This window comes from Pezoporus occidentalis, unplaced genomic scaffold, assembly GCF_034315485.1.
Source record: "Pezoporus occidentalis ecotype Australia unplaced genomic scaffold, CSIRO_AGI_Poc_V1 ctg362, whole genome shotgun sequence".
NCBI lineage: Eukaryota > Metazoa > Chordata > Aves > Psittaciformes > Psittacidae > Pezoporus > Pezoporus occidentalis.
The window spans coordinates 313,899-341,359 of record NW_026915614.1 but is presented as its reverse complement, the minus strand read 5'-3'; the positions used below and the strand labels follow the sequence as shown (position 1 = coordinate 341,359).

General features: G+C 60.6%; 2 protein-coding genes across 6 annotated transcripts; one reads left to right on the top strand and one right to left on the bottom strand.

The window, feature by feature from the left end:
* The first annotated feature begins 939 nt into the window (after positions 1–939).
* TRIT1 (tRNA isopentenyltransferase 1) lies at positions 940–15,964 on the top strand. Its single transcript, XM_062630993.1, has 11 exons — positions 940–1,126; positions 6,800–6,940; positions 7,383–7,481; positions 7,694–7,842; positions 8,693–8,835; positions 9,086–9,197; positions 9,760–9,872; positions 11,309–11,386; positions 12,581–12,690; positions 13,012–13,129; positions 15,410–15,964. Exons 1-11 carry the CDS (start codon positions 977–979, stop codon positions 15,547–15,549), a joined length of 1,353 nt encoding a protein of 450 aa, XP_062486977.1. The 5' UTR covers positions 940–976; the 3' UTR covers positions 15,550–15,964.
* A 3,471-nt stretch (positions 15,965–19,435) lies between these two features.
* Positions 19,436–26,632, bottom strand: LOC134169975 (CYFIP-related Rac1 interactor A-like). Of its 5 annotated transcripts, XM_062630990.1 has the most exons (13): positions 26,489–26,632; positions 24,231–24,309; positions 23,779–23,859; positions 22,547–22,626; positions 21,927–22,048; positions 21,739–21,844; positions 21,090–21,226; positions 20,886–20,963; positions 20,693–20,809; positions 20,494–20,573; positions 20,271–20,397; positions 19,923–19,993; positions 19,436–19,845 (listed from the first exon to the last, which is right to left on the bottom strand). In XM_062630990.1, the coding sequence occupies exons 4-13, from the start codon at positions 22,617–22,619 to the stop codon at positions 19,782–19,784; spliced, it is 975 nt and encodes a 324-aa protein (XP_062486974.1). In that variant the 5' UTR covers positions 22,620–22,626; positions 23,779–23,859; positions 24,231–24,309; positions 26,489–26,632; the 3' UTR covers positions 19,436–19,781. The 5 variants fall into 5 exon arrangements, with proteins under 5 accessions (XP_062486974.1, XP_062486976.1, XP_062486975.1 ...); XM_062630992.1 differs by lacking the exon at positions 22,547–22,626; XM_062630991.1 differs by lacking the exon at positions 23,779–23,859.
* Between the last annotated feature and the right edge of the window lie 829 nt (positions 26,633–27,461).

Here is a 27,461-nt window from a genome sequence, read left to right as displayed (position 1 = left end):
CTGAGCAGGGACAGTCACCAGGGGAAAATGTGGCTGGTTTTTAAGTACACCACACCTCTGATTTCTCCTGCTGAAAGCCCACATACCTATATATACACCTGAGACTTCCCTGGTTAATAATGGAGACGTCTCCTCTTGTATTGCCATGACTGACAGCACCCGTAATGAACCAAGTAAGCACACAGGGCTCCTCCTCAGTGCTGTGATGTGCCAGTGTCGGCTGGGACCATCCCGATGCAGCATTTCCAGCCCTAACAGTTATGTCCTAGTGCTGTTGCTCTGCTCACCCCCTGCTCCTTGTGACCCCCCCCCCCTTCCATATCACCTTTTCTTCTCCCCCTGCTCGCTGTACTCGGGTTTCTCGGCCACGGAGCCGCCTTCACGCCTGGGCTGGCAAATTTGTAGGGCAGTTTCCCGAAGCGGTGATAATCCCCCGCAGCCTCCCCGCTCCCTGTTGCTATGGCAGAGGATGTGTGTTGCCAGGGAGATACCCTCCTCCCGCTGTCTCCATAGCAACCGTCTCCCTGCCTTCTCTCCTTCTCTGTCGCCACGGAGACAGCCGCCCGCTCCCCATCTCCCCGTGTTGCCGTGGCGATGGGGAGGACGAGCTTGAGAGGAGGCTGCGATTGCCACGGCAAAGCGCCCCTATCTTGTTGCTATGGCAACAGCCCCGCTCCTCACCCTCCTGCCCTGTTGCTATGGCAACAACATCCTTCCCACCCCACCCCAAAATAAACGGGGACCAGGGCGCAGGACCCCACTCGTGGGCATGGCCGGGATTGAGGTGCCCGGGGAGGGGGGGGGATAAAGGGGCCGGGGGGTCCCGGGGACCCGAGGAGGGTCCGGGTCCGGGGTGGGGATGGGGCCGGTGACCGGAGCCCTGAGCCCCGCCGCGATGAGGGCCACGGGGCCCAGGGCCCGGCCCCGTCCCGCCCCCGTCCCGCCCGCCCTGGCAGCCGCCGGGCCGGGCCAGGCCATGGCGGCGGCCGCGCTGTGCCTCGGCCGGGCCCCGCCGCCGCGGCCGCTCGTGGTGATCCTCGGCGCTACCGGCACCGGGAAGTCGGCGCTGGCGCTGCAGCTGGGGCTGCGCCTCGGCGGGGAGATCGTCAGCGCCGACTCCATGCAGGTAGGGCCGGGCCACAGCGCGGCGGGGCCTGCGGCCTGCGAGCAGGGGAGGGCCGGCGCTGGGCCTGAGGGAGGCCGCGGCGGGGAGCGGGGCCTGCTCGGGGCCCGCAGAGGCCCGCGGGGTGCGGGCTGAGCCCCCCCTCCCGGTGTCTGTGGCAGCCGTGCCCTGCTCGGCTGTCAGCGCTGAACGGGGAGGCAGAAGCAGCGCTGCGGGTGAAGGCTCCCTCCGGGAGGAAACCCGAGCGAGAGGCTTTCATTTAGACCCACAAGGGCTCCGCGGGGGGGTTGAGGAGCACTTTGAGGCAGCGGCTGGGGGTAACCGGTTGTAAGTGGTGCTCAGGATCGGTCCTGCGGGTGCTGGCAAGGAGCCTGGGCTGTGGCAGCCGCGCAGGACGTGGTGGGAGCCCTGAGCGAGCCCCACGGTCCCGCTGGTCCCTGCGCTGAGCCGGGTGGCCCGGCTCTGCCGTGCGCCCTTCCAGGGGCTGCTGGATGGATGGAGCATCAGCGAGGTGCGATGAGGCAAAGGGACACCAAAGAGAGATGGGGAAGGAAGGATGTTAACAGCTGTATTTGCTGCTTGAGAGCCTGTGGTTTCATCTCCTTCCATGCTGCATCCCTAGCAGTGTGGAAGATAGCAGATACAGATGACACAAGGTCCTTTTCTATGAGTCTATGCTGGATTCAGGAGGAGCTGAGCCTCTTTTTTGGTCCTGATTGCACCGACACGGGAGCTTCATCACCAGATGCAGATTTCAGCCACCACAGGCGGCTTGTTATTATTGGTTGGCAAAATGTTTCCTTCGTAATCACTGCTTTGGCTGCTCTGGTTCTGTAGCACCTGAGCTCCCCCAGCCTTCAGTGCTCAGTGTATTTATTGTGCTGGTTTAAAAGCGTTTGCTGCCAACAGCACCCTTCCTGCTGCCCAGGGATGGACTCGCGCTCTCCTCTCCTGCAGCCACCTCCTGCTTTCCTGCACCTGGCTGCTGATGCTGGTCACTATTTGTGTCCTAGAGAGCTAAACTTTAAAGTTCCCTCTCCTCAATCTGGAGCAATTGGAAGCTTTAATTTTATGGGATGTTTTCCTTAAGCTCTTGAGCAAAGAGCGTTTGAGGTCTGAGCTGAATTGAGTCCTGCAGGGGCAAAGCATTCATGTAGATGCAGAAGCTTTGTCTGGAGCTGCCTGGCCCAGCCATGCCAGTGCTTCGAGCCCTCACCATGTGCTCTGTAATGAAGGACCTCCGTGTCCATCCTGCTCTCCTCGAGCACAGGGTGCGACTGCCTGTGAGCTGGTTTGCTCTGCAGTCCTCTTCTGGGCTGGGATGGCTTTTAGGTGCCTGCTGTTATGTTTGCGAGTTACTCTGCTCTCGTGTCTGCACCAGGAGCGTCTCTGCTCAGATCTTGGCTGCTGGGATTTTACTGGTGCCGACTTTCCTGCAGACAAACCCAAAGCTTTTGTTCAGTCATTTGTGCCTGGTTGTGTGCTGGTAACCCTGAGGCTCTCGGCCCTCGCAGTGACCTTGGGACAAGGAGGCACAAAAATACAAAATGTAATCAGTTCTAAGTAATGGTGATGGCTTTGTAATGGAAAACTGCGGTGCTTGAAGGTAGTTGACATAGTTTCAGGCCCTCAGGACCTCAGTACAAAAGGTGTGAGAAAAGCAGAATAGAAGGACTGGACCTGGGATGGGGAGTATCCCGGACTAGCAGATGTCCAGGGTGAGAGCAGTTAAACTAAGTGATAAGTAGAAGGGCAGGATGATTGCGATGTCTGTAATGTTAATTAAACTTGTTGGGAAAAGTAAACGACCCTTAAAGACCACCACATTTTTGTATGCATGCCGGAAACCTTTTGGAAAATGATGTAATATGCTCGGTGATCATATAAGGATGACCTGTATAGCAATTCGGGGACGCAATAAAGAATACCTGCTTGTCAACTTGAAACTGTTGGCGAGTTTGTTCCTGGAGTTTCCTCCGAATCAGACCGCCAGCTCAGCACGCAGCAGGCTTTAGTATGGGGAACTGTGCCTGTTGACTTGAGCAGCGCTGCAAACAGGAGGCTCCCGCTGCCCCCCGAGCTCTGCAGACGTGGCTGAAGCCCACTGGTGCGCTGCAAATTCTCGGTTCATGCTGGTGGATGGTTTGAGGCGTCTATTTTGTGCTCTGGTTATTTCAGGTCCCACTATGGGAATGCAAGGGGCTGGGAGGACGCTGGCTGCAGGCACCCAATGGCATCTGGGCTTGAGTGGCTCTTGTCCTCCTTTCCTTTTAATCCCATTCTAGCGTGACTGTGGAAGGGGAGCAGCTCCGTTGCCTTTATCCCGCAGCACAGCGTGCTCTGAGCCTGGCCTCAGGCCGCCTGAAGGCGCAGCCTCCAGCAGCCCGTGTCCCACTAACCCCTGTGCCCTGCTCGGGCGGCCGCAGCCAGCTCTTTGCTTGCTCGCTGGCTGTGTTCCCATGGGATACTGCCCGCTGCAGATCCCTCTGCCACGCAGCACTGGCTCCGCTGGCCTTGCCATGGGTTTTAAAGCTCCCGTTGCTCATTCCCAACTGGCAGCTGCCAGTGCCCGTGTCCATTCATCGCTACGGCCCCGGTGGGCTCTGACGAATGCTGGCAGTGTCCTGGGCAGCTGCTGGAGCTGGAGCCAGGCTCGGGAAGGGGCCGGGAGCCCCAAACCCACCTGTTCCCACACAGGCACCCCTCTCTCTGCAGGGCGTTTCGTCATGGCTGTGGGTCGCTGTGGTCATGTTACAGATTTAGCTGCTGCCTGCGTGCAGCTCAGGAGCTCTGCTTAATCTGATGGCCTCTTAATCTTGTGGGGTTTTTTTTTTGTCCTTTCTGTTGCTGTTCGTCATCCCAGAGGGTTTCCTTTAGGAGTAAGTCGTTCCTGGGAAACCCAAATGGGCTGAAGCCAGTCCTGTTTCTTTGTTCTTCCTGATCCCAGCTTGCTGGAGGGCCCCATCCGCTCCCCATCTCACTGTCCCTTCTGGATGCCATCCTTCTCCGGAGGCTGTTGTAGCACACTGGGTACATTTGCCATTTACTGTGTCCAAGTCAGGACATCTTAAGAGCCTTTGTTGCCATCTTTCTGATGGAAGGGATCGGAGTGGGGAGTGAGTTGAACTCTCCTTGCATCCTAGCTTGGTGTGGGCCCTCCATGCCCCTCTGCAGCTGGGAGATCCCTTGGTTGCTGTGGAATATTCACACTCTCCCAGCTGTAGGTGGCTTGGCTGTGTCTGGGGTCCCTGTGCTGCACAGCCTGGTGTACTGTGCCTTTACCCCTCTGGTGCAGATGGTGACAAAAGGACGAGTTTGGGGCTGTGCAGGAAACTGGTGCCAGAGTGAGGGTTTGGGAGAGCCCTTCCCAGGCTGAGGAGCCTCACGGCACCGTTTCCTGGGGATCACTTAGAAGGGGAGATGGCCCTGTCCTGCCAGCAAAGAGCTGGGAGCTGCGGGGCTGACCCGTGCGGGGCCTTCAGTGCAGGGTGGGAGGATGCTGCCAAGGCCGAGCATCTTGAGCCCGCAGCTTGTGCTCGGTGTGTCGGAGGGCTGCTGCTCCAGGCTGCTCGCTGCTAATCTGTTTTGGGCGCCTTAGAAAGCAACAAAGGCTTATCTGAGCCGCTTGCTGCAAATAGCCATGAGTGTCAGGAGGACGTCTGGGTGCGACAGCCAGCTGGTGGAAACCTTGCTGCTTGTGTGTAAAAGGCCGCCTTTGTTTCCTCCCAGCCCACATAGTGACACCGCATTCCTCCCCTTCTTGCTCGATATTCGGGGAGGCTCTCGGTGTTTAATCTCCAGGAGAACCTTGGGGGATCGGAGCTTGAATGGGTAAATCCTGTTTGTGCCTGTGCAGGGCACTGGGAGCTCCCGGCTGCTTCCGAGCTCCCCCCCCCCCCCGTCACCATCAGCCCTCGGTATTAACTCTGATCTCAGGCAGACGAGTGGGAGTCGGAGGAGCTGCAGGGCTGGGCTGGCCCTTGCCTGGGGAGAGGTGGCCCTGAGCCAACGCTCCCTGCATTCAAAGGCTTTCGGTGCCGGCTGGAGACCTGCCTTGAATAGCGCTGCTCAGCCCGGGGCTGGGTGATGGAAGGGGATCAATAGGCTGCAGCCAGCCACGGGGCGTGTTGGCACAGAGCTGCCTCTTGGGCCTCTCCTCCCGTCTGCTCCCCATCCCCTGGAGCCAGCTGGGTTTCTGCAGGGCCGAAAGGAAGAGCATTTGGTTGCCCTCCCGCTCCCCTCTCGCTTCCTGCCCCCAGGCAGCCTTTCCCTACCGAGGGACTGGAGCAGGAGCTGGCCCTTGCCCACCGAGCAGCAAGTTCCGAGCTCCTGGCAGGATGGGAGCTGTGCGCGGGGCCGCAGCCGGTTCAGCCGCCCCGGCAGCTCCGGGCTTCCCTGCTCCACTGACCTGGGATCGTGCCTTGCTGCCGCCCGGTGCCCGCAGGTCACCTCCGTGTCACCTTGGCCTGGTGTCTGCTGAGGGCAGGCAGTGGGTGGAGGCTGCGCTGCCTTGGCAGCTCCTCGGAGGGGATTAAGGGGAAATGTGTTTCTGGAAGTCTGGCCCTCTGGCTGGGGTGGGTTCTGGGGAGTGGAGGAGGAAGGGCACAGCCATTTCCAGCCCTTTCTCCCATCAGCCTGCTTTATTCCAGGCCAGGAGACTGTTCCACGCAGGAGCAGTGGCACAAAGCAGAGCCTGAGCCACTGTGGCACACAGTGCGGAGCCAGGCTGGACAGAAAGTGCCCACTGTGACCATGTGCCTGCTGCCAGCACCCTTGGGGTACAGCTCCCCACTGTGATACCTGCTTGTCTGCAGCACCCATTAGCCAGCAGTGCTGGGCACAGGGGCACCCTGTGCTGAAGGGGGTTGTGTTTGCATGCCACGGGGAGCAGGGTTAGGAGCCTTCCTCCCTTCTGAGTGAAACATGCTCTCATCTCCCCCAGGACCCAGCCGAGCTGCAGGGATGGGATGCCAGGCTGGGGCAGCTCCGGTACTTGCAAGGTCTGTGGGCTTAGGCTTTGGCTGCTTTATGCAGCCTGGAGGGTGGATTTGGGCTGTGGCTCAGGTGTGTGCTGCTGGGATCGCAGGTTGCTTTGGCTCGTCACCAAGGGTGCTCCCAAGGGGTTGGTTCGGGTGGCTTTTCTCTCTGCTCTGCTCTTAGCTGGCTAGCTGAGGGTGAGCGCCTCCCAGCAGTGCTCTCCCAGGTTCTATATCCCAAACTTGGGATTGAAGACTCAGCTCGAAGCAGTGAGATGCTCCTGGTTGCACTCACGGGTGTCTCTCAGACATGAGCTGAGACCATTTGCATGTTCAGGAGGCTCCATGGAGTCGCACGTCGCATCCAGAGACACTTGTGCGTTACGGGAAGCAGTGATCCTTGCCCTCAAACGAGACTCAGTGCTGTGCTGGAGGGTGGTGTTTGGAGAGAGGCAGAGCTGAGCTTTTAGCTCCAAGAGCAATAAATGAGGAGGTGGCACTTTGGAGGCAGCCATCCTCATCATTGTGGAGCTCTGTGCTCCGGAGCTGGGCTTGCCTGGTTACCCTGACCTTGATCCATCCCTAACTGCAGGGTTCCACCAGGCCAGGAGAGCAGTCACGAGCTGTGGGGGAAAGGAGCAATGGTCAGGGGGGTTCTCATGGGGCATAGAGGTGAATGATGGGTTCTTCTCTTCCCCAGGTGTACAAGGGCTTGGACATCATCACCAACAAGGTTTCTCTGCAGGAGCAGCGTCTGTGCAGGCACCACATGATCAGCTTTGTGGATCCCCTTGTCTCCAACTACACAGTGGTAGATTTCCGAGACAAAGCTGTGCCTCTCATATCCCTTCACTCTGCAGCCTGCCTGGCTGGGCAGATATGGACTTCCCCCCTCCACAGCCACAACAGGGATCAGGGTTTGCCTCAGACTTGGGCTCTCCACAGTACAAATAACTCTGGGTTTCAGGGGATACTGCTGGTGAGGGGAACTTGGAGCTGCTTTTACCCAGGTAATGCTCAGGGCAGCCCATCCTCAGGGCTGGCTGGGGAGGATCTGAGCCAGATGTTGCCTTCCCTGGCAGTCCCTGGGTGTCCCCGAGTTTTGGTGGTAGCTGACACAGGCAGCAGAGGATAGTGACCGATGAGGGACACCTATAACCCTGTCCTACAGCCTTAACCAGCTCCATGGAGCTGGGCAAATGAGGTTTGGGCCAGCAGGCTGCTGCTCCCACAGCCCTTCCTCCCTGCTGTGCATCTGTGCTTACGCTCCTTGACGATAGCACATTGAAGACATCTTTGCCCGAGACAAGATCCCAATTGTTGTGGGAGGAACCAACTACTACATCGAGTCCCTGCTCTGGAAGGTCCTCATCAACACTAAGGTACATTTGGGGGGCTGTGTATCCCACTGGGAAAGGGTGAGCCCATGTTCAGAGCAGCCTTCTGCAACTGGGCATGGTGTTCCCCCTGCTAGAGTGGGGCAAGGAGAATCAAAAGCCCCTCATTCACCCTGTGGGTCTGGGGGATGTTGTTGCTTGCGCTGGCCTTGCATGTGGATGAGTGTCTCCATTGAGAGGAGCCTTGTGCCCTGCAGGAGAGGGCCAGCACAGCCCCGGAGACGGTCAGGGACAGGAAGGTGGAGCTGGAGCAGCTGGATGGTGGGGAGCTCTATCGTCGCCTGAGCAGGGTGGACCCCGAGATGGCAGCCAAGCTGCACCCCCACGACAAGCGTAAAGTAGCCAGGTGAGCTTGGGGTGCCCTGCACCCCTTCCTGAGGGAATCGTGTGCCAGGGAACCCAGCAAGACAGGCTCTCCCATCCCAGGTGGGTGCTCCCAGCCTCTTAGCAAGGTGCTTGGAGCACTGGTGCTGAGGAGCTCTCTGGGATCTGAGACCTTTGGCCATGCAGCACGCCAGCCTTTGGGATGCAGGATGGTGCATGGCTCCTGGCTCGTGTGCACCAGGGCTGCTCCCGCTGCGGTGCCCCAGCAGCAGGGTTTATCTGAAGCTATTTAAAGAGCAAGCTGCTGTGCTGGCTGAGTAACATAGCTGAGCTCTGTGGGAACAGCACGGCGGCAAGACCAGGCTTGCTGCTTTGGCGGGCCCATCCCAGCTGAGCCCTGGCCTGGGGGGAGCAGAACACCACCCACCCCATTCGCACGGTGCAGGGGGGACGGGGGGGGACGGGACAAGGGGTTGGGCACCCCCAGCAGCTTCCTCCACCTCCCTGCCTGGGCTGGGCTGAGCATCAGCAGTGCTGGCCCCTTCCCTGCAGCCCTACCTGGCTGGAAAGGGCAGGGCTGGAGCCAGAACCCTGTCCCCTGCAGGATTTGTCCTGCTGCCAGGCAGGAGTGGGTGGCTGTGCTCTAGGCTCCTTGGGTGCCATCACTGTGCTCTGCGCTGCTTTGTACCCCCAGGACCTGGGTGTGCTCAGGATGCTGGGCACGGGAGGGGGCAGAAACCAGCCCTCCCCCCACATGAGAAGGATGGATCTCAGTGAGTGTCTGCGGTTCCCTTTGCTGGAGCCCCCAGGGCTGCCTGGGAAATGGAAAAGCTCATCCTCACCCAGCCTCTGAGCTCTGTCTCTGCTTGCAGGAGCCTCCAAGTGTTTGAAGAGATGGGGATCCCCCATAGTGAAATCTTGCAGCAGCAGCAGGAGGAGGAAGGTGGGGGGCCCTTAGGTGGGCCCCTGAAATACCCACATTCCTGCATCTTGTGGCTCCATGCAGACCAGGCAGGTGAGAGTGAGCTCCTGGCTGAGTAAGGCGATGCAGATGAGGGCTGACGCCCTGCTCCTGCCCCAGCCTCCTCCCTGAGCGAGGCAGCAATTCCTTTGGCATCCGTGAGCGTGACAAAGGACTTGTTGCCCTCACCTGCTGGGTTCTGCCTTCCTCAGCGGGATGGGGAGGGTGGCAGCGCTGGGGCATGTTCTGGCACGTGGTCCAGCTGTGGGCCTCCTGAGGGCATGCCCTGCTCTCCTCCTCCCAGCTCTGGACCAGCGGCTGGAGAAGCGGGTGGATGACATGCTGGCTGCGGGGCTGCTGGAGGAGCTGCGCGACTTCCACCGCCGCTACAACCAACAGAAGGTGGCTGAGAACCGGTGGGTGAGGAGCCAGCTCCCTTCCTGCTCATCCCCCCCCCCCCCACATCCCCGAGCCATGCAGGCACCAAAACAGCTCTGCCCGAAGCACCTCTGGTGCATTGCTGCTCCCAGCCCTCTCCTGGCAGCATCTGCTCTGGGTTCCTGCCTCTGCAGGGGCACCATCGTGGAGAGGTGTGGACCAGTTGGATCCTCAAGCACTTCCTGGCCTCCTTCCCTTCCTGCCAGAACCCTTAGAGCAGATTTGGTCAAACAGCAGAGTCCCTGTGGGTCTTAGTGTTGAGAATTAATTTTGCCTGGACCGTACCTGCCATTTTCCCTCAGTAAAAATGACTTGGTGCTGCCTAAGCATTCACACAGGGAAGCTGACATGGGCTGGCCCCGAAGGCACTGGTCTGTCTTGTGTGCCTGGTTTGGCTTGTCCCCTGAGCCCATGGGCTTGTGTCACCTGGGGAGGTTCCTGCAGGGTGGGATGCAGAGACCCCAGCTATTCACAGGAGGGTTCAGGTCTCCCACTGTTCTACAGGAGATGGCTTTGACCCCTGCCTCTTGTCTTCTCCAGGCAGGATTACCAGCACGGCATCTTCCAGTCCATTGGCTTCAAGGAGTTCCATGAGTACCTCATCAGTGAAGGGAGCTGCTCACCAGAGACCAGTGCCCTGCTGCTGCAAAAAGGTGGGAGGAGCACCCTGCCTGCCCTACATCCCTCAGCCCCATGCAGCTTCAGGAGACACTGCCTGATGGGCTGAGCCAAGCTCAGACCTTAGCGCAGGTCTTGTTGGGGTTGAGCTGCACCTTTCTCTCTGCATTTTCCATGTTTGCCAGCTTAGGGGGACAGGGGCTCCTTTTTCAGTGCTTGGAGCATTGCTGAGCACAGCCAGAGCAATTCCTCCCTTCCTTCCCCCTGGCCTACATGCAGCTTGTACTGGGCACGGGATCTGGAGCTGGTCCACCAGTGACCTGGGTGATGAGATCCCAGCTGGGGTGTGAATGCTGTGGGGAGCTGAGCTAGAAAGGGAATGAAGTGGAACTCAGCATCTGGTTCAGCAGCATTATGGTGGGAAGGAGCCTGGGGATCTAGCAGATCACAGCATGAGTCACCAGTGGTGCACTTTGATGGCATGTTCCATTCTGGAGTTCGGGACTGATGTTAGAGGACAGGTTGAAGGGGGTGATCCTGCTCCTCTGCTCATGAGGCCTCACTTGGAGCATTGTGTGCAGTTCTGGTGTCAGCATAAAAAGGACATGGAACTGTTGGAACAAGTCCAGAGGAGGCCACGAGGATGCGCAGGGGCTGGAGCACCTCCTGTATGAAGATAGGATGAGAGAGTTGGGGCTGTTCAGCCTGGAGAAGAGAAGCTGCGTGGAGACCTCAGAGCAGCTTCCAGTGTCTGAAGGGGGTCTGTAGGGATGCTGGGGAGGGACTCTTCATTAGGGACTGCAGTGATAGGACAAGGGGTAACGGGTTAAAACAAACAGGGGAAGTTTTGATTGGATCTAAGGAAGTTCTTTAAGGGTGCTGAGGCACTGGAATGGGTTGCCCAGGGAAGCTGTGAATGCTCCATCCCTGGCAGTGTTCAAGGCCAGGTTGGACAGAGCCTTGGGTGACCTGGTTTAGTGTGAGGTGTCCCTGCCCATGGCAGGGGGGGTTGGAACTGGATGATCCTAAGGTCCTTTCCAACCCTAATTATTCTCTGACAGAGCTGCTCTGCTCCTCAGCACAGCAGAGGTTCCAGGCAGAGTTGATCTGTGTTGGGGAGGGTTCAGTGCAAAGAGGAGATGGGAGTCTGAGGAAACCACAGCAATGATAAAAGGCTTGAAAACAGAAGGGGCTTGTTATGTCTGCTCAGGAGACCATTACAGAGGGATAGATAAGTCTGGTACTGAGTATTGACAGGTTGTACAGTGGTCAGCCATCCTGTGGGACACCTGTGGGGAGGATGAGGAGTCCTGAGCTCCATTTGTGCAGATTGATACTTGGGTATTGTGAGAGCAGGGTGGCCCTTGAACAGATTGTTCTACCTGCTAAAAGCTTCAGGGCAGAGGTTTTAGGCTCTGAGCTCATCTTGCAGCCTTACACTCACCTTTGTTTTAATCCCTCTGTTTCAAAGGGATCCAGGCCCTGAAGCAGGTGACCAAGAGATACGCCCGGAGGCAGAACAAATGGGTCCGAAACCGCTTCCTGAAACGTGAGTCCTCTCTTCCTACCCTACCTCACCACCCCTGTTCTTCATCTCTCATCTTTCCTCAGCACATCCCCTGCTCCTAGCTCAGGAGAGGCTCCACTGCTTCGGGGCTTGGGCAGGGGGTGCCCAGCATGGTCCCTCTCCTCATGGTGTCGCACATGGTGCCCAGTTGATGCTGCCCTCCGGATCAGGAGCATGAGCCTGTTGGCTGCTCTGAGCATGGGCTGTGCTGGCTGCAGTGGCCAGGAGCCAGCAGGACTTCCCCATCCCAGCCCCAGCCTTGGAGCAGGGCCAGCAGCAGCAGCTGGGAGCCGGGCACTTGTTGAAAGGTGCTCGGTAGGGGCAAACCAACAATAAAATAAAGAGAAAAAGCCCAGGCAGGGAGAAACTGGGCTCAAAAGAGGCTTTGAACGAGGTGCAAGAGCTGTCCCGCAGCCATGTGCTCGGTGGCTGTGGCTCACCTTTCTGGTGGCAGGTGTGCTGCAGCCCAGCTTTGTGAGGAGGTTGGTTGTGGTTACAACACCAAGGAGCAGCAGCTGCTGGAGCCTGGCACGCAGCAGCCTGGGATGGCTTTGTCTGAGCGGGTGCTCTGATTGCTGCTGTCTGTGCCCCGTGCCCTCACACCGGGCTGGGGGAGGCCAAAGGGGTGGCTTTGAAACTTGGGCCTTGTCTGAGGCATTAACAAAGCATCTCCCACTGTGGTCTGCTGCTGGGAGCACTGTGTGGCCAGAGCAGCCACACAAGCCATTACAGCTCTGAGTGAGGAACTGCACCCACAGATTCCTCATCCAGACTCTGTGCCTGCATCTCCCTGTAAGCTTTGTGTGATGGCTTTGTGTCCACATCTAGCTTTTTGATCTGTGGCCTCCCGTGTACCATGGCAGTGATGAAGTGTTTGTTGCTGGGCTGGGCTGTTGGTGTGCTCAGATTTCACAATGCTGTCCCAAACAGACAACCATGGAGATGCTTGCCTGTGTTCTTAGGTGCTCATGCTCTTTGCAAGGGTGGTATCCCCCCCAGGCTGAGGTCTTTGGTAATTTGGGCTCTGGAAAGGCTGGTGCTGTTTGCTTCTGAATGCTAAAGAACAACTAGATAGGAAAAAGCAGGACGCTCTGCTCATAGTGTAGCCCCATGGGCACTGTGACATGATGCTGGGGGTGTTCTGGTGTGCTGAGTTGTCTGCCTCTGCTTCTGTAGGTCCCGGGCCCAATGTACCCCCAGTGTATGCCTTGGAGGTGTCTGATCTCTTGCGGTGGGAAGAGAATGTGCTGAAACCTGCTCTGGAGATTGTGGAGAGCTTCATCCAGGTACTGGGTAACTGGAGTTAACACGTGAGCCATGACCAAGAAGCCAACTTCTTGGCAGTCTCCAGGCCCGTTAACTTGGCACTTAGTCTCTCTGCTGTCTGCCTGTGTCCAGCCTTGGGCTTCCCTCACAGTGGCAGAGGACTGTTGTCTCAGCTGAAGATTTCTCCTAATGGCCAGTGCTGCACTTGTCTTGCATGGTGCAACTGCAGCGTCTGTCCCGCTAGCATTGCTGTCTGCGTGTGGCCGGTTCACATCCCAGAGTGAACACAGCCAGGCAGGTTTCACAGCAGCCCCCAACTGGAGACATTATTTCACCTACAGGGCCGGGAGCCCCTGGCAGAGCCCGTGAAGATGGAGCCCGATGTAAATGAGAACAAGCGGAGTCAGCGCGTGTGTGAGCTCTGCGACAGACTCATCATTGGGGACAGGGAGTGGGCAGGTAGGGCTCAGCTGGGGGGGAACAGGACATGGGAGGGGGACCAGTGAGTGCAGTCACACAGAGAGGTGCAGCGAGGCAGCTCTCTGAAGCAGAGCAGCTTTCCTTGCCTGGCTGCCTGGCCGGATGACCCTCAGCACATCATCTCAGCACATCATCTCAGCACATCATCTCAGCACATCATCTCGGGCTTCCAGGGCTTGTTTACAGCCCGGGATGAAAGGAGCCATTTGCAAGCCCAGGGGGGTGCAGGAGCTGTGCCACAGCAGCCATCTGTCAGGCTTCCCTCCTTCCCTGCACCCAGTCACTGCCCTGCCAGGCGTGGGGATCTATAGGTACCATCGAGCCCTAGAGCTGTTTGTTTAGTGAGGGCTGCTGGCCCTTTTCAGCGCTTCAGGTGCTTTGTCATGAAGCAGAGAACAGGTTTGTTTCTTCTAAAATGTGTAAAATGAAACTTTTGGAATGGTTTTTAATAGCTCAGGTTTGCTCCAGTATCTCCTATTTGTGTTTTTTAAAGAGTATTGCTAGCTGCAATGGTAATAGAAAAGGATTTTCTATTTTCAATAGACTGCCTTTAAAAGAGCTCAGCTGGAATCAGATTAACTTTGAATTTATCTGCGCTGGGAGGCTCATGCTGAGAACCAGGAACAAAAAGTAGCAGAGAAACTGGCTGCAAGGAGCAGACCTGGTAAATCTCCATGTGTTGCCCAAACACAGTGTGCAGGCACAATGCACAGATAAGTTCTGCAGGTCGTTGGTCATTGGATTTGAACGAGTCACTTATTCCTATTGATCCAGGGAACTGCTGAAAGCAAAGATGGGAGGAGGCTCAGAATAGGAAGCTCATTGTAACGAGATCAGTTTGGAAGTGCCATTGTTATTTTAGCCAGTCTCAGCTCTGGTGCTTTGGAGGAGCTCTGCCTCCTCCAGAACTAGAGCACTCTGAAAGCTGTCAGGGTCCAGCAGGTTTTGTGACTGGGTGGGAACTCCACAACCCCCCCCCCCAAACACTGCATCTGTGACTGCACATCCTCCAGGAACATCCCAAATTCTGCTAGATGATGACAGTGCCTTCCCCAGCCAAGACCAGCTGTGGTTCCCTGCATCCAGCTGAATTTGGCTCACACCCCAGGATGGTGGGAGAAAAACAGTCCCAAACTGGGTGTTACTTGTGAGTGCAAAATGGAAGTGAAACCAGCAGTGGGGGCTGAGCTGATGTGCAATCTGCTCTGGTTTCTGTAGGCAAGTTACACATAGTCCTGGGAGCTGTTTCCCAGTACCCCACTGGGTCTGGGGGATGGAAAAGTTCTATTTGTGTGGATTTTGTGTGGATGGCTTGTTCCCAGGCAGCACCTCCTCCAGCCACTGAGAGCTTTGGTGTTGCTTGTAAGAGGTGAGACTTGATTTCAGGCTGAGGTGACCCTACAGCGATTGTGATAAAGCAGCAGCTTTGCATGTAACTTCATCCCTTGGCAGGAAAGGATGTCTGGAAAACCCCTCAGGGCCATGATTCAGTGAGCACATCCCCTCATTGAAGGCCCTGCTTGGAAAGTTTGCTGCTTTAATTGCTTCTCTGATCTCTTGGAAATAGCAAAACCACCCTGCTAAGATGGTTCATGGCTCTGATTAGACAAAGCGCCTTCTACTTAGATAACACCACTGATACAGGAGATTTTACTGCCCTTAACTCTGTGATTTCAAGCAAGTGCAGCTCCTGTGTCAGGACAAGCTGCATCCCAGGGATTATGCCTCTGTTCCCCCTGCCTCCTGCTAAGTGCTCTCATGGCTCGGGGCCTTGCCCTGGAGTTATGCAAAAGCCTAATTATGCTCCGGGCTCCATCCTGAGCTGCTCTGCAGATTTACAGGAGATCCCAGTGCTGTGGTGCAGGCATCTAGGCCTATAAATGATCCTGGCAGGGCTCCATGGGGTGGTGGAGAGTTGCACAACCTGGCTGCATCCTTCAGTGTGCTGCCTCTTTGATAACACTTCCCTTTCTCCCAGCCTCCCGGTGTTGTCTTGGCTGGGAGAGTTCAGTGAGTCCTGACAATCTGGAGACTTCTGTGGATACAGAACCAGGGTTTGTCCCTCTCCCATCCTCCCTGTGATCAGGAGGAGGCTTGGGAGGGTTGTCCCCCTTCATGGCCAGGGCAGGGCTTGGGAAGTCACTTCTCTGTAGGAATGAACTGTGTGGGAGGATGGGAAGGGACGGCTCCCCACGCTGCACAGGGACATGGGGTTGGCTGTTCCACAGAATCAAAGGCTCCGTTTGCGTCTCCCTCCAGCTCACACACGCTCCAAATCCCACCTGCACCATCTGAAGAGGAGAAGGAAGCTGGAGGCCGCCAGCCGTGCTGCAGAGGCTGAGGGGGACAGTGCAGGTGCAGCGACCTCGGATGAGGACAGCAGCCAGCCGTCACCGTAGGGCTCCAACCTGCCTCTGAAGGGGAGGAGGCGACTTGGTCCTGGGTGGCCTTGGACTGAGTGAGCCGAGGGCTGAGGCAGGTGTGTAAGTGATGGCCAAAGGCCGCCTCGGATCCTCTTCGTGTGGCATCATCGTGCCGTGTTCCCATGCTTCCTCAACGCTGCCTGGAAAGGGCTGGGCCCTGGGGCAAGGCTGCTGGGAGCATCCTCCTGTGCCAGGTGTTAATTCCTGCTGGAGACAGCATTATGCTTGGAATGGTAGAGCTGCCGTGTGAATGTGTCCTGCTTGGAGACAGGAATACCCTGCCCTCCTCCAGCTTGGCCAGGGGTGCAGCTCCAGAGCTGAGCGAGCTCTTGCTGCCTTTATTGTGGAGAGGAATATTCTTTTATATGGAAATAAAGTTGCAGGATGATCGGTGGGCTCCTTTCCCCATTGCCAAGCGCTGTTTTCTTGCTGTTTCCACCTGGCCCAGCTTCCCTGCTCTGGGCATGGGGTGGGAGGGTCAGGCCTGGTCCCTTCTTCCAGCCGCCTTTCCTGCAGCTTCCAAGGGAGCTGAGCAGATGTTCCCTTCTTGTGGAAGCCGTCTGATCCCAATGCACGGAGCAGGTGCAGAAGGAGCTGGCACCTGTTAAACAGGAACTTGGAAGTGATCTCATCCAGTTTGCAGCAGAATCTGTCCCAGTTAGAGCTGAATTCCCGGGGCTTTACGCTGTGGTTTGGCAACGGGAACCAGCCCTGCAGTTGAATCCGAGTTGCTGAGCAGCAAATTCCTTGTGCCACATTCTGCAGGCAGTTGGTCTCCGCAGCATCATCCCTGCCAGGTGGAACAGCGAGGGCCTGGATGGGCATCTGCGACTCCTGGCAAATGCAGTCAAGACGGTTGGTTCCTCCTGGCAGGGTTTTGGGTGGCAGAACACAGTGTTTTCCTTCAGCTGCTTGCGCAAGAGCCATCTCGCAGGGCTGAATGGGTGCAGGCTCTGGAGGTGCTGCTCCAGTGGGATCATGTTAACCTTCCAGTCTGTGCTCTTCAGCACTGGGGTGATTTCTGTAACTGCTTTGGGCAGCAGCTTTGGGCTGTTTGGGAGGGATGTGGGGAGGATACAGGGAAGAGCCGGGAATTCACGTTGGCTTTTCTCTGCCAGCACTGGGGCAGAGCTGGGCGTCAGCCTCCTGAGATGCCAGGCACCACGTTTGTGTTGCTGGGTCTGTGCAGCAGCAGCTGAACCTCTTCTCCAGCCCAGACTTGTTTGCCATCCAGTGACTCAGTGTACGTGGATGTGGGCTCAGCCCAGCGCTGGAGCACATGGCCAAGGGGTTCTGCTGGCTCAGATGGACGAGGTGAGGCCGGGTGTGTAAAGCCCCATTCCCTGCCTGTGTGCTGGGTGTAGATGGGTTCAGTCACATCCCCAGGCCAAGCTGGGATCCTTGGGCAGCTCTCTGAATGAGGGGTGGGATTATCTGCGGTCTCCTGGGTGCAGGCAGATGACTACACTGTTAGAACCAGATTTAGTGTCCTTAAATATGAACTTTGTTATCCCCACTGATAAATGTTATTCCTCTAGCACAATAGCTGCTAGTCTGCCTGTTGTGGTCCAGAGCCACTCACAGAGGCTGTGCTGCGGCCAGCATGGACAGGGTGTTCCAGGTCCCTGCCACCGCTGCAGTGCCCTGGTCTGAGGACAGCAGCTCCTGGGTGTCCCAGCAGGATGGGACTCTCATTCTTGCTTGTTCATGCTGTGTGGTCCAGGACATGGAAGGTGGTCGTGCCCGGATGCTGCCAGCAGCAAGAAGCAGGGGAGTTTGCTTCCTGAGAGGCAGTGGCCTCCGATCAGATCACTGCAGACCCAAGCAGGAGTCACTGAGAAAGTTGTTGTGGTCTCTGGTTTCAGGCTGCTGGCGGGGCCGGGAGCTTTAGGGATGGGCAATGGCACTTCCCTCCATCTGCCCTCGCTAATCCCCAGACAAACGCAGCTCTTCCATCTGTGCAGCCGGAGCCGGAGCCCATCACACCAGCCACTTAATCTAAATGGCTTTGGCCAAAGATAAGGTCATTAATTCCACTGGGATTAGGAAAACAGCACAGGCCTGGCAGGGCTTGGCGCTCCGTTAAAGTCCTCGGTGCCCTGCCCTGGCCGAGCACCGCAGCTGAAGAGCTTGGGCTGGAGGAGCCCTGTGGCAGAGCATCGTCCCCATGGACTGGCACCAGGGCTGCTGGTGCAGCCTGAATCCTTGTGTCCAGAGCCAGGGATACAGGGGCAGCATCCCACCATCCGCCTCCCCATCACCTACTGCCTCCAGCCTTCACCAGCCCCTTCCACAGCTCCACATCACGCACTGGAGGTGGGGCTCTCACTTGAGGCCACCATCCCTGAGGCAAAAAGCACCCAAAGCCCCTTTGCTAGTCCCAGATCCAGCGTCTGGCTGTGATGTTCCAGGACTTGTGCTTGCTTCCATTTCCTTCACCTTTTGGTTCCCTTTCCTTGCCGTGTTTTGGCTGTGGAACGCTCCCATCTGCTCATCCCACAGGGAATTTCACCCCCTCGTTGGTGCAGGATGTGCCGCAGCTCCCGCAGACACGCATCAGACCCAGCCACTGAACCCTGGCCTCCTCCTCAGTTCCCAGTGGGATCACGGTGCTGCGGAGCCCCTGGGGATGGGCTCAGTGGGAGCGAGCCCTCGGGATCCCCAGGCCAAAGGTAACTCCTGGGGTGGGGAAACTGAGGCAGGGCTGGTGCATGGAGCTGCTCTGCGCGCTGGTGGGGCTGGGAGCGGGGCAGGGCGCTTTGGATCCCGTGGCACATCACTGAGCGCCTCGGCAGCGTTCCAGGCGGGATGCACGGGGCGTGTGGTGCAAGAGCCTGGAAATAAAAGGAGCTGTTTGCTGAGGTGGTGCCGCGCGGGAGCTCAGCCGCTTTGGCGGCAAAGATCCTGGCACCGGGCCTGGAAAACACCGGGAAGCAGAGGGATGAGGGCTGCCAGGTCTACCCCCAGCTCCTCATCCCCTCGTGTCCCCCCTGGGGCTGCCGTGCTGGTGGACACGGGACTGAGCCCGGTTGCAACGGGCGCGATGGTGTCCCCGTGTTGGCACCCTGAGCGATGCAGGGGGTGTCCAGGGGGACCCTGCCCATGCAGCCGTTGCACAGGTGGGGAAACTGAGGCACGGGCACCGTGCATGGGGGCTGTGTGGTCCGGGTGCCACACGCGGGGTGCTCACGGGCCCTGGCGGTGCAGGGGGCTATGGGGCAGCAGCAGGGGCAGCTTTGCGGTGGGAAGGACCTCAGGAAGCGGAGCACGGTGCGGTGGTGGGGCACCAACCCCAGTGACCCCAGGGATGCTGGGCTGAGGGTCCCAGGGGTGTCCCCATGGGGGTGACACAGCCCCGCCAAGCGCTGGCACTGGGCCCTGTGCTGCGGGTGGGGGGCTCAGGCTGAGCGGGTCCCCCCACAACGGAGGTGGCACAAGGTGTGTGTGCGGGGGAAAGCACGGGGCTGCTTTGTCGCGGTGTCACAGGGCCATCTGCCGGCAAAGGCAAGCGGCAGCGTCCCAGTGCTTCCCTTGTGGAGGTGATGGAGCGCTGGGGAAGGAGGGTGCCCTGGATCGGCCGGCTTGGGGGGCAGCCCCTCGGACCGGCCCCTGTTCCTTGTCCCTCCAGGAGCTCCTGCTGGTGTCACTGTAGGGTTGAGACATGGCCGGAGGTGGGGTTTGTCCCAGCCGGGGTAAGTGTCGTGGAAGGGGGATGTGGTCCCAGGGGTGTCGTGGATGGGACACGGAGATCCAGCATGGTGCAGGGTGCTGGGACGGGGCGCAGCAGAGACGGCCCAGCTCCGGCCAGCAGCAGAGTAAATGCCGTTTTATTTCACCCCCAAATAAATCCATGTAGAAAAGGAAAGGTGAGTGGAGATTTAATTGCTCTCATTCAAAGTCTATGAGAGGAGACCGAGCCGTTGCCACCGGTCAGCGCAGGTCTGCAGGGATGCTTGCTCCTCCTCCTCGGGATGACGATGGGGTTAGGGGTGACGCTGCCCAGCCCCAGCACCTGATTGCGGTGTCCCCATGGTGCCACCCGCACCTCGTGTCCAGCGGGGGGGGGGATTTGGGAGGAGGGGTCCCCCCGGGCACAGCCTCGGGCTGCTTTTATCTCTCTGCCTTTCGGCGCATCCCTCCTTGTCCCTCTGTACAAGATGAGCGCTATGGTCATGGCATCGCCGAGCCGGGGACGTGCGCGGGGTCGCTCACTGCAGCAGCGCCCGGATCTGTTTGGAGGTGGTGTCGTCGTTGAGGTGCCGCGTGGTGTACCTGGGCAGAGAGGGCACAGTCACCCCACGGCACCCCAGCCCTGCGCCATGGGGGGAGCCCCCGGCCCCCTGCCTCACCTCAGAGCGTTCAGGAGCCCCTCGGTGCTTGTTGAGGGTTGGTCCTTCAAGACTTTAATGCAGCCTTTCATCTGGTGGGGGGAGCGAGAGAGGCTGTGAGAGCCTGGATGCGCTGCAAGGAGCTGGTCCCTTCCTCCCCATCCTCCTCCTCGCTGAGTTCCCCTCCGGACCCGCTCAGACAGAAACATTCCCATAGGGATCATCACCCTGGCATCCCATCTACATTGGGATGCCCATGTCGGGGGGGGGGGGGGGGGGGGGGTGGAACTGCATGATCTTAAGGTCCTTTCCAACCCTATTCCATGATTCTATGGCAGTGCCCCCTTGGAGCACCCCATTGCCACTCACATCGATCTTGGAGGTCTTTGCAAAAGCCCCCACGGGGTGGACGTGGTCGTAGAGGATGATGACACCAACCATGACCCGCATGCAGAAGAGGAGGGTCTCGGTGTTGGTGAAGCGGCTCCGGTATTCTCTGTGCCAGGAGAGGGGCTGGCTGAGCCCGGGGTGGGGTGGGGGGGCAAGCACCCCAGCACCCAGACGTGCCCCCCAACCCCTGTGGGGTACTCACGGGGTTTCCAGCATCACCCTGCAGACGCAGGCCATGGTGCTCAGGCAGTCGGTCGTGTCCTCGATTGGCAGCGTCTTGTTCTGAAACCCAAGATCCCGGATGCTGTTTCCCCTCCTGGCGCTCCATGGGACCTCCAGCCCCATCTGATGCCATTGGGGCTGGAGGGGGCTTCCCCCACCCCAAGTATCCCCCCCCTCACCTCGGAAACGAACTTGGTGGTGGCGTTGCTGAGTGTTTTGAGCATGGGGGTGGCCTCGGCGTAGAAAAGGGACATCCTGTTGGCCATTTCGTTGTTCACCTCGCTCTCTGCCTCAAGCTGCGGGGGACATGAGGGCGGTGCTGGGGTGGTGGAACCCCCAGGAGCCATCCCCTGCCCTGGGACCCCCCCTCACCTGCAGGTTGTTGATGCGGTTTCGGCTGATGGTCCTTCTGTAGTAGCTGAAGTCATTCTGGATGGCAGGGTTGGTCATCTGTGGAGGAGAGCCCTGCGTAAGGGGTCACGGCCAGAGCCTGCCCCCTGGGGGTCCCAAGGGGCTCATGGGGTTTGAATGGGGGTCTGAGCGTGCAGAGCCTGCAGCCACCCCATGGGGAGGTACCTTGAGCTCATCGAAGCTGAGGGTGAAGTGCAGGATCTCTGCGAACTGCTTGGCCAAGGCTTGCTCCCGCTCGAGGTGCTGGGTCGGGGCGTACGGGGGGCTGGTGAGGGCCTCCAGCAGGCTCCGCAGCGCGTTCTCTGGGGACAAAGCACTGCTGGTCCCCTCCCCCCCACATGTCCCCAGCCCCAGCTGGGGAAACTGAGGCACGGGGCAGTGTGGCATCCACCCCATGGCCAGGGCTCCCCCCACTCTGCCCCACTCCTGCATCCACAGAGGGGTGTGGGGTGCAATGGGGGGGATGTTCCAGTGTCTGAAGGGGGCTACAAGGATGCTGGAGAGGGGCTCTTCATCAGGGACTGTAGGGATAGGACAAGCGGTGATGGGTTCAGACTGAAACGGGGGGAGTTCAGGTCAGACACAGAGGCTGTGATGGCGCTGAGGCACTGGAATGGGTTGCCCAGAGAAGTTGTGAATGCTCCACCCCTGTCAGCGTTCAAGGCCAGCTGGGACAGAGCCTTGCTCATCGTGGTCTAACGCGAGGAACTGGATGATCTTCAGGTCCCTTCCAACCCAAACCACCCTGGGATTCTGTGTGTGCCCCCCCCCCATGGAGGGATGTGGGGAAGGGCCCGCACCTGGGGGCACTCACCCAGGCGCAGGGAGAACTCATAGAAGCGCTTCAGCTTCGCGACGAGCGGGCAGACGGCGCCCCAGGCGCGCTCCTGCAGCCGCGGGTCCGCGGGGTTCTGGATGGCCTGCGGAGGCGGGGGGAGCACCCGAGGTTGCCCCAGGGCACGGAGGGAGAGTGACCGGGGGGGGAGCCGGGGCTGCACCCACCTCCCGGATCTCCTGCCCCGCGCCCGTGTAGGACTGGAGCTCGGCCAGCACCGCCTGCGCCTCCTCCAGCACCGCGTTCACCGGGTTCCACACCGCAGTCTCGGCCGCCGTCGGCTGCGCATCTGCAGGGCAGACCCCCGGGGAGAGAAACCCGGAGGGCTCTGAGCGGGGCCCCGAGAGGCGAGAGCCGAGGTGGGGAGCAGCGCCCCGCTCCCGCGGCTCCCCCGCCGGCCCAAAGCCCTTCCTGGCGGGTTTCTCCCCCTCGTCCATCTCCTTGCTCAAGACTGAGCCAAGCCAGAGGCTGAGGAGGGTGGGGGTGAGTCCTGGCTGCCCTGCGACCGTGGTCCTGCAGACGGGGGGGGGGGGGTCCTCGAGCAGCCCCCAGCCCCGACGGGCTGCAAACTGCCCCGGGGAAGAGGTGGGGAGCGATAGCCCCCGGCCATGGGTCTGCGGCCGCGGCCCCCCCCTCCCCGGGGAGACCCCTGGACAGCAAAGGTGAGGGGAGGACGTCTGGGATGGGCGCGATGCGATGGGCGGCGGGGAGGAGAACTCAAAATGGTGAGGATGTGGAACTCAGGAGAAGCACGGAACGAAAAAGGGAAATAAAAATCCCATCTCACTTTCAAAGTCAAGGAAAAAATTAGGGCCTTGGTCAAGCTCGTTATAAGTCAACACTTTTAGAAGGTTCCCCATGTGAAACCTGCAAGAGAAGAAACAAGAGGCAAAAAGCATGATGGTGAGGTGGTTCTCGGGGAAGAGGTGCTGGGCTGCGGGAAGCGACCGGCGGCGGCCGGAGCCCCCGTCCGTCCCCCCAGCCCCACGGCTCCCTAGGGCTCGGGGTGACCCCGCGGCTGCTCCCGGCCCCGGCTGCAGCCTCTTCCCCCGCGATGGTGATGAGCGCTGGCGGATGGGGTGATGGAGAGGAAGGAGCAGAGGGAGGAGAGAGCCGAGAGCCGCCGGGCGAAGTGGGGAGCAGGTCCCTCAAGTCTTGGCTGCAGGAGTGTCCCCGCCTCCAGCTGCAGAGCCAGCCCTGAGACGGGGGTCGTGGGGAGCCCCCCCCAGCCACATCCCCGTGGAGGGGCCGCGGAAGGGGCTGGAGGTGGGCGAAGGCTCAGAGGCCGCAGGAGGAGCCAGGAAGGTCCCTCACCGTGGGAGCGGGGCGGCGGCGTGACCCGAGCCCGGCAGCTTTGGGATGTGCCGGTGCCGGTGGCGCTGGGACGAGCAGGGGCCGAGGAGAGCGGCTGCTGCTGCGCTGCTTTTACCTCCCCCTTGCTCTGGGCCGTGCCCCCGGAGGAAGGTGGGGAGAGGAAGCAAAGGGGGGGGGGCGGACTGCGCCGGGTCCCGATTCTGCCGTGGGGGCCGCCGTTTCCCGCACACCCGCGTCCAGCCGGGAAGGTCTGAGCCGTGTCCCAGTTAGCGCGGGCCAGCGGAAGCCGGGGCAGGTCCCCTGGGCTGAACTGGAGTCCCTGAGCCCGGATCCTCGGATGCAGGCTGCGACCGCAGCATCGCCCGTCCTGCAGCACAGGATCCTTCCCTCCTCCTTCCCCGGCATTCCCGGCCTCCCGCCCGTCCCACACGGCCACCCGGTGCCACCGCATGTGGCTGAGGTCCTCAGGGGCCGGGTCCCGCTGCCAGGACACGGGGGCTCAGCCAGGGAACGCCTCCCCGCACGTTGAGGGATGGGGCAGGGACGGGTCCTGCTCCCCTGCCGCACTCAGCGCTTTGTGGGGCTGCCCCGAGGCGCCTGGGGACACCCCGATGCCTATCCCCGTGGTGCGGAGAGCAGCCGCACCGGTGGCCCCGGCTCCAACCCCCCCCCCCCCCCCGGGCCCTCCCCGCTCCCGGGACTTACTTTCAAAATCCAGGAAAAAATGAGGGCAGTTTTCTAAGTCTTTGCCCAGTACCTTTATGAGGTTGCCCATGGCCAGCGGACCTGAGCGAGAGAAACACGGCTCAGTGCGACAGCACCGGCAACCGCCGGCCGGACCACAACCCCCCCCCCCGCCCCGAGCCCCCACCTGCACCCGGCCCCGCGGTCCCCAGCCCCGGTGCGAGCGGCGGCTCAACCGGCACCGAGTGCCGCGGCGGGGAGAGAACGGGGAGCGGAGCACGGGTTGTGAATGGGTGCCCCGTCCCCACAGCCCCCCCCAAGACACCCCAGTTCCCCCCATAGGGTCAGGCCAATTCCCCAGTGACGGGGCTCGGCACCCCCTATGGACAGGGTAAGGCTCCAATTGGGATTTCAGCCCCACAGACCCTGTTTGGGGTCCCACCTGCTCCACAGCCATGGCCCCCGGTCCTTACCTCGGTGCCCGGTGCGGCGGCTATGGCAGGAGCAGGGGCTGTGCCACCCGCCTGAGTCACTTCATGGGCTGGCAGGGACCTGCAGGCAGGAAGGCAGGATGGTCAGGACACCCCATGGGCACCCCATGCCCTTGGGGGAGCCCCATCCCGCACCCTGCCACCGGCCTTCATCTGATTTACCTCCCTTGTTTTCTATTGCCAGCAGCCGGCTGAGCATCCCCATCCCCTTGGGACAGCACAGGGACAACCCCGGGGCTGAGCCATCTGTCCCCATCTCCCCTTGGAGAGACCAAGGCCCCCAGGGATGACATTCCCGGCGCTGCTGGTTGGGTTTGCTCTTTTCCACGCGGTGCATGAAGATCCCTTTATGCTGCTGCTGAGCCACAACCCAAATCCTGCAGGTGCCAGGATGCGCCCCACGTTCCCCCATCTCCAACGTTTCCTAAGGGGGTGGGGGGGGGGGTCGGAGTTGTCCCCATGGGTTTGGCCCTGGGAAGCAGCTGAGGGATTCAGCAAGTTGTAATTAAGCACTAGGGTTTAATTAATGTGATGAGGGAATGGGAGAGGAAGAGCCGAAGGAAGCAGCAGCAGCTCCCCGCTCAGCCCCAGCTCAGCCCCTGAGCATCAACAGTGATGGCTCTGCCGTCCTCCTCCTCCCAGGCCAGGGAAGCAGTGGTTTTACATTGAGGCTGCACGGGGTGCACCAGGCTGGTGCTACAACCCAGGCTGCTTTTGGGGAGCCAGAGCACCCCAGTTCCCCACTGCACCCCCTGCCTCTATTTATGTGTGCTGTGTGTTTGTACCCTAGAGTGGCACAAAGGCATCGAGGGCTGCCCTGGTGCAGTGACCCCGGGGTTCATCCTGCTGGGTGCTGGGTGGTTTTGGTGGTGTTCTGGGCTCCGCAGGATGGTGCTGGGGGTTCCCTGGGGTGCCCAGAGCAGTGGAAGGGGGGAGATTTGCACCCCCTCCTCTGGCACTCACACAGGCTGCGCTCATGCCAGTGCCACGGTTGTCCTTGACAGGCGGCTTGGGGCTGAGATTTGTCATTGCTGAACCCTGCCTGTGCCCAGGGAGGGGGCAAGGACAGGTCCCCACCGTCCCCAGCATGAGGATGCCCTGGCTTGGGGCCTGAGCCGTGGCAAGGGGGCTCAGTGCTGGGTGGGAATATGGAGATGGCTGCAGCCCCCCTGGTCTGCAGGGATGGCTCCACTTGGGGCCCAGTCCCTGATTTGCACCCTCCATGGCCCCAGGTGCTTGGCCCGGGGGCCCACAGAACATCCCCAACCCTGCTGGGAGAGGCACCCACCCAGCACTGCTGCTCCCGAGCATCCTGCCCCATGGGAACCCTGTGGAGGGTGTCACCTCCATGGGGACATCCCAGCTGATGGCCAAATCCTGCACCCAGGAGCATCGCCTCCCACATGCTAGCAGAGCCCTTATTGTCCACCCCAAAGGGGTACCGATGTTCCGGATCAGGCCATTCCGGTGTCACCTGGGGCTATCTTGGGGCTGTGCCCCTTTGCCATCACTGTGGGCACTGCAGCCTTGTGCAGCACCGCTCCCTGGGCAGGGGCTGTGTGCCCCTTCCCTTGACCGGGCACCACGTCCTTCACACACCCCACACACCCCCCCCCCCGCACCACTGGGTGCCCGCTGGGTGCCCACCGCCACCACTGAGCCCCTCCTGCCGCTGCCCCCCACCCATGGCCACGCTGGCATCGCCGCAGCCGCAGGGTCGGAAGTGCGGTGCCTGAAGGATTATTTCATGGGGGGGGGCCTTATCCTGGGAATCAGGGTGCCAGGGCCGGATGCTGCCCCAGGATGAGCCGGGGCATCGGGGTGGAGCTGGGGTTTCCCGGGGCTGTCACCCCCCGCTTTGGAGACCTCCGTGGCTGGAAGGAGAAGTGGGTCCCGCCATGGGGCTCAGCCCCCCCCCCCCGGAGCGGGGCCGGTGGGGTGCCGGGGGCCTCCGTCTCTGCGGCTGCGGGTGAGCGGCAGGATTTACCGCAGGAGCCGAGCCGCAGCACCCCGCCACGCTCCCGCACCCACCCAGGTCCCCCCCCCCGGGGCTGCAGCATCATCCCGCCGTGGGGAGCTGCACCCGCCGCGCATCCCCATGCTGGGTGCACCGGGCTTGGGGGTGCAAAGAGGGGCCCTCACACGGGTTTGGGTCCCTGGGGGACACAACCAGCGGCTGCTACACCCCCACCCCCCCCCCCCCGTCTACAGGCCGGTGCCCCCCATGTCCGGTCTCTCACCGTGTCGGAGGGGGCTGAAGGCGGCGGCCGGTGCCTGCGGGTGCTGCGGAGCGCTGCGAAGCGCCGTGAGCCCTGCGCCAGCGCGGAGCGCACCACAAAGACCACCATAACCCCCCCGGCCCCGACACGGGTGACGGTGACGTCTCCAGCGCGAGCAAGGCGGGGAGGTTTAACCCCCTGCGCGCCGGCGGCTGCCGGGGGCCGGGCTGTGGGTCCCGCTGCGGGGCTGCTCCGTGGTCCTGGGGGACGCGGTGACACCGAGTGGGTGCCTCTGTGTGCCCCCCACCCCTTGTCATAGCTCTGAGCGCGGGGGGGGGGGGGGGGGGGGAAGCCCCACGTTTTCCTTAGCCCCCAGCACAGCCCATGGATGGCACCGTGGGGACAGCCACGTAACCCCCCCGGTGCCACTGCCGTGGGGACAAACCAGACGCGTGCCCCCGGAACCCCGTTTTGGCCAGGCGGCATCACCCATCCTCCCTCGGGTCCTCCCCGCACCAGGCCAGGAGGGGTTCGTGTGGCTGCTCCCCAAGGGATGATGTCCCCCCCCCGTTGGGCACTGCCCCCCCCAGGCCGTGCTGCTGCAGCCCGTAGCCGCTGGGGGAAGCTGCAGCCCTTCGCATCCGCAGCGCCGCTGGGTAACGGGGACTTCGGGAGCTCTGCACCGAGCCCGGGGCACGGAGCTGGGGTGACGCTGCTGCGGGAGTGGGGAGCAAAGGGCAGCGTGGAGCCAGAGCCGTCTGCAGAGCCCAGACAGGCTGGAGCCCCCCTGCTGCCCCAGGGCCAACATCCCAGTTGAGCCTGGGCTCATGCGAGGGTTTTGGGGTACCCCGATCTAGCCGCTGGGCTCAGCCGGGTGCTCCAGCCCGGTGCTTGAGGGCACCAGCGCGGCCGTTCCCATTTCCCCAGCACCGGGACTTGGGGTGTCATAGCCCCATAAAGTTGGGCACCCCAGTACCCTACAGCAGCCCCAGGG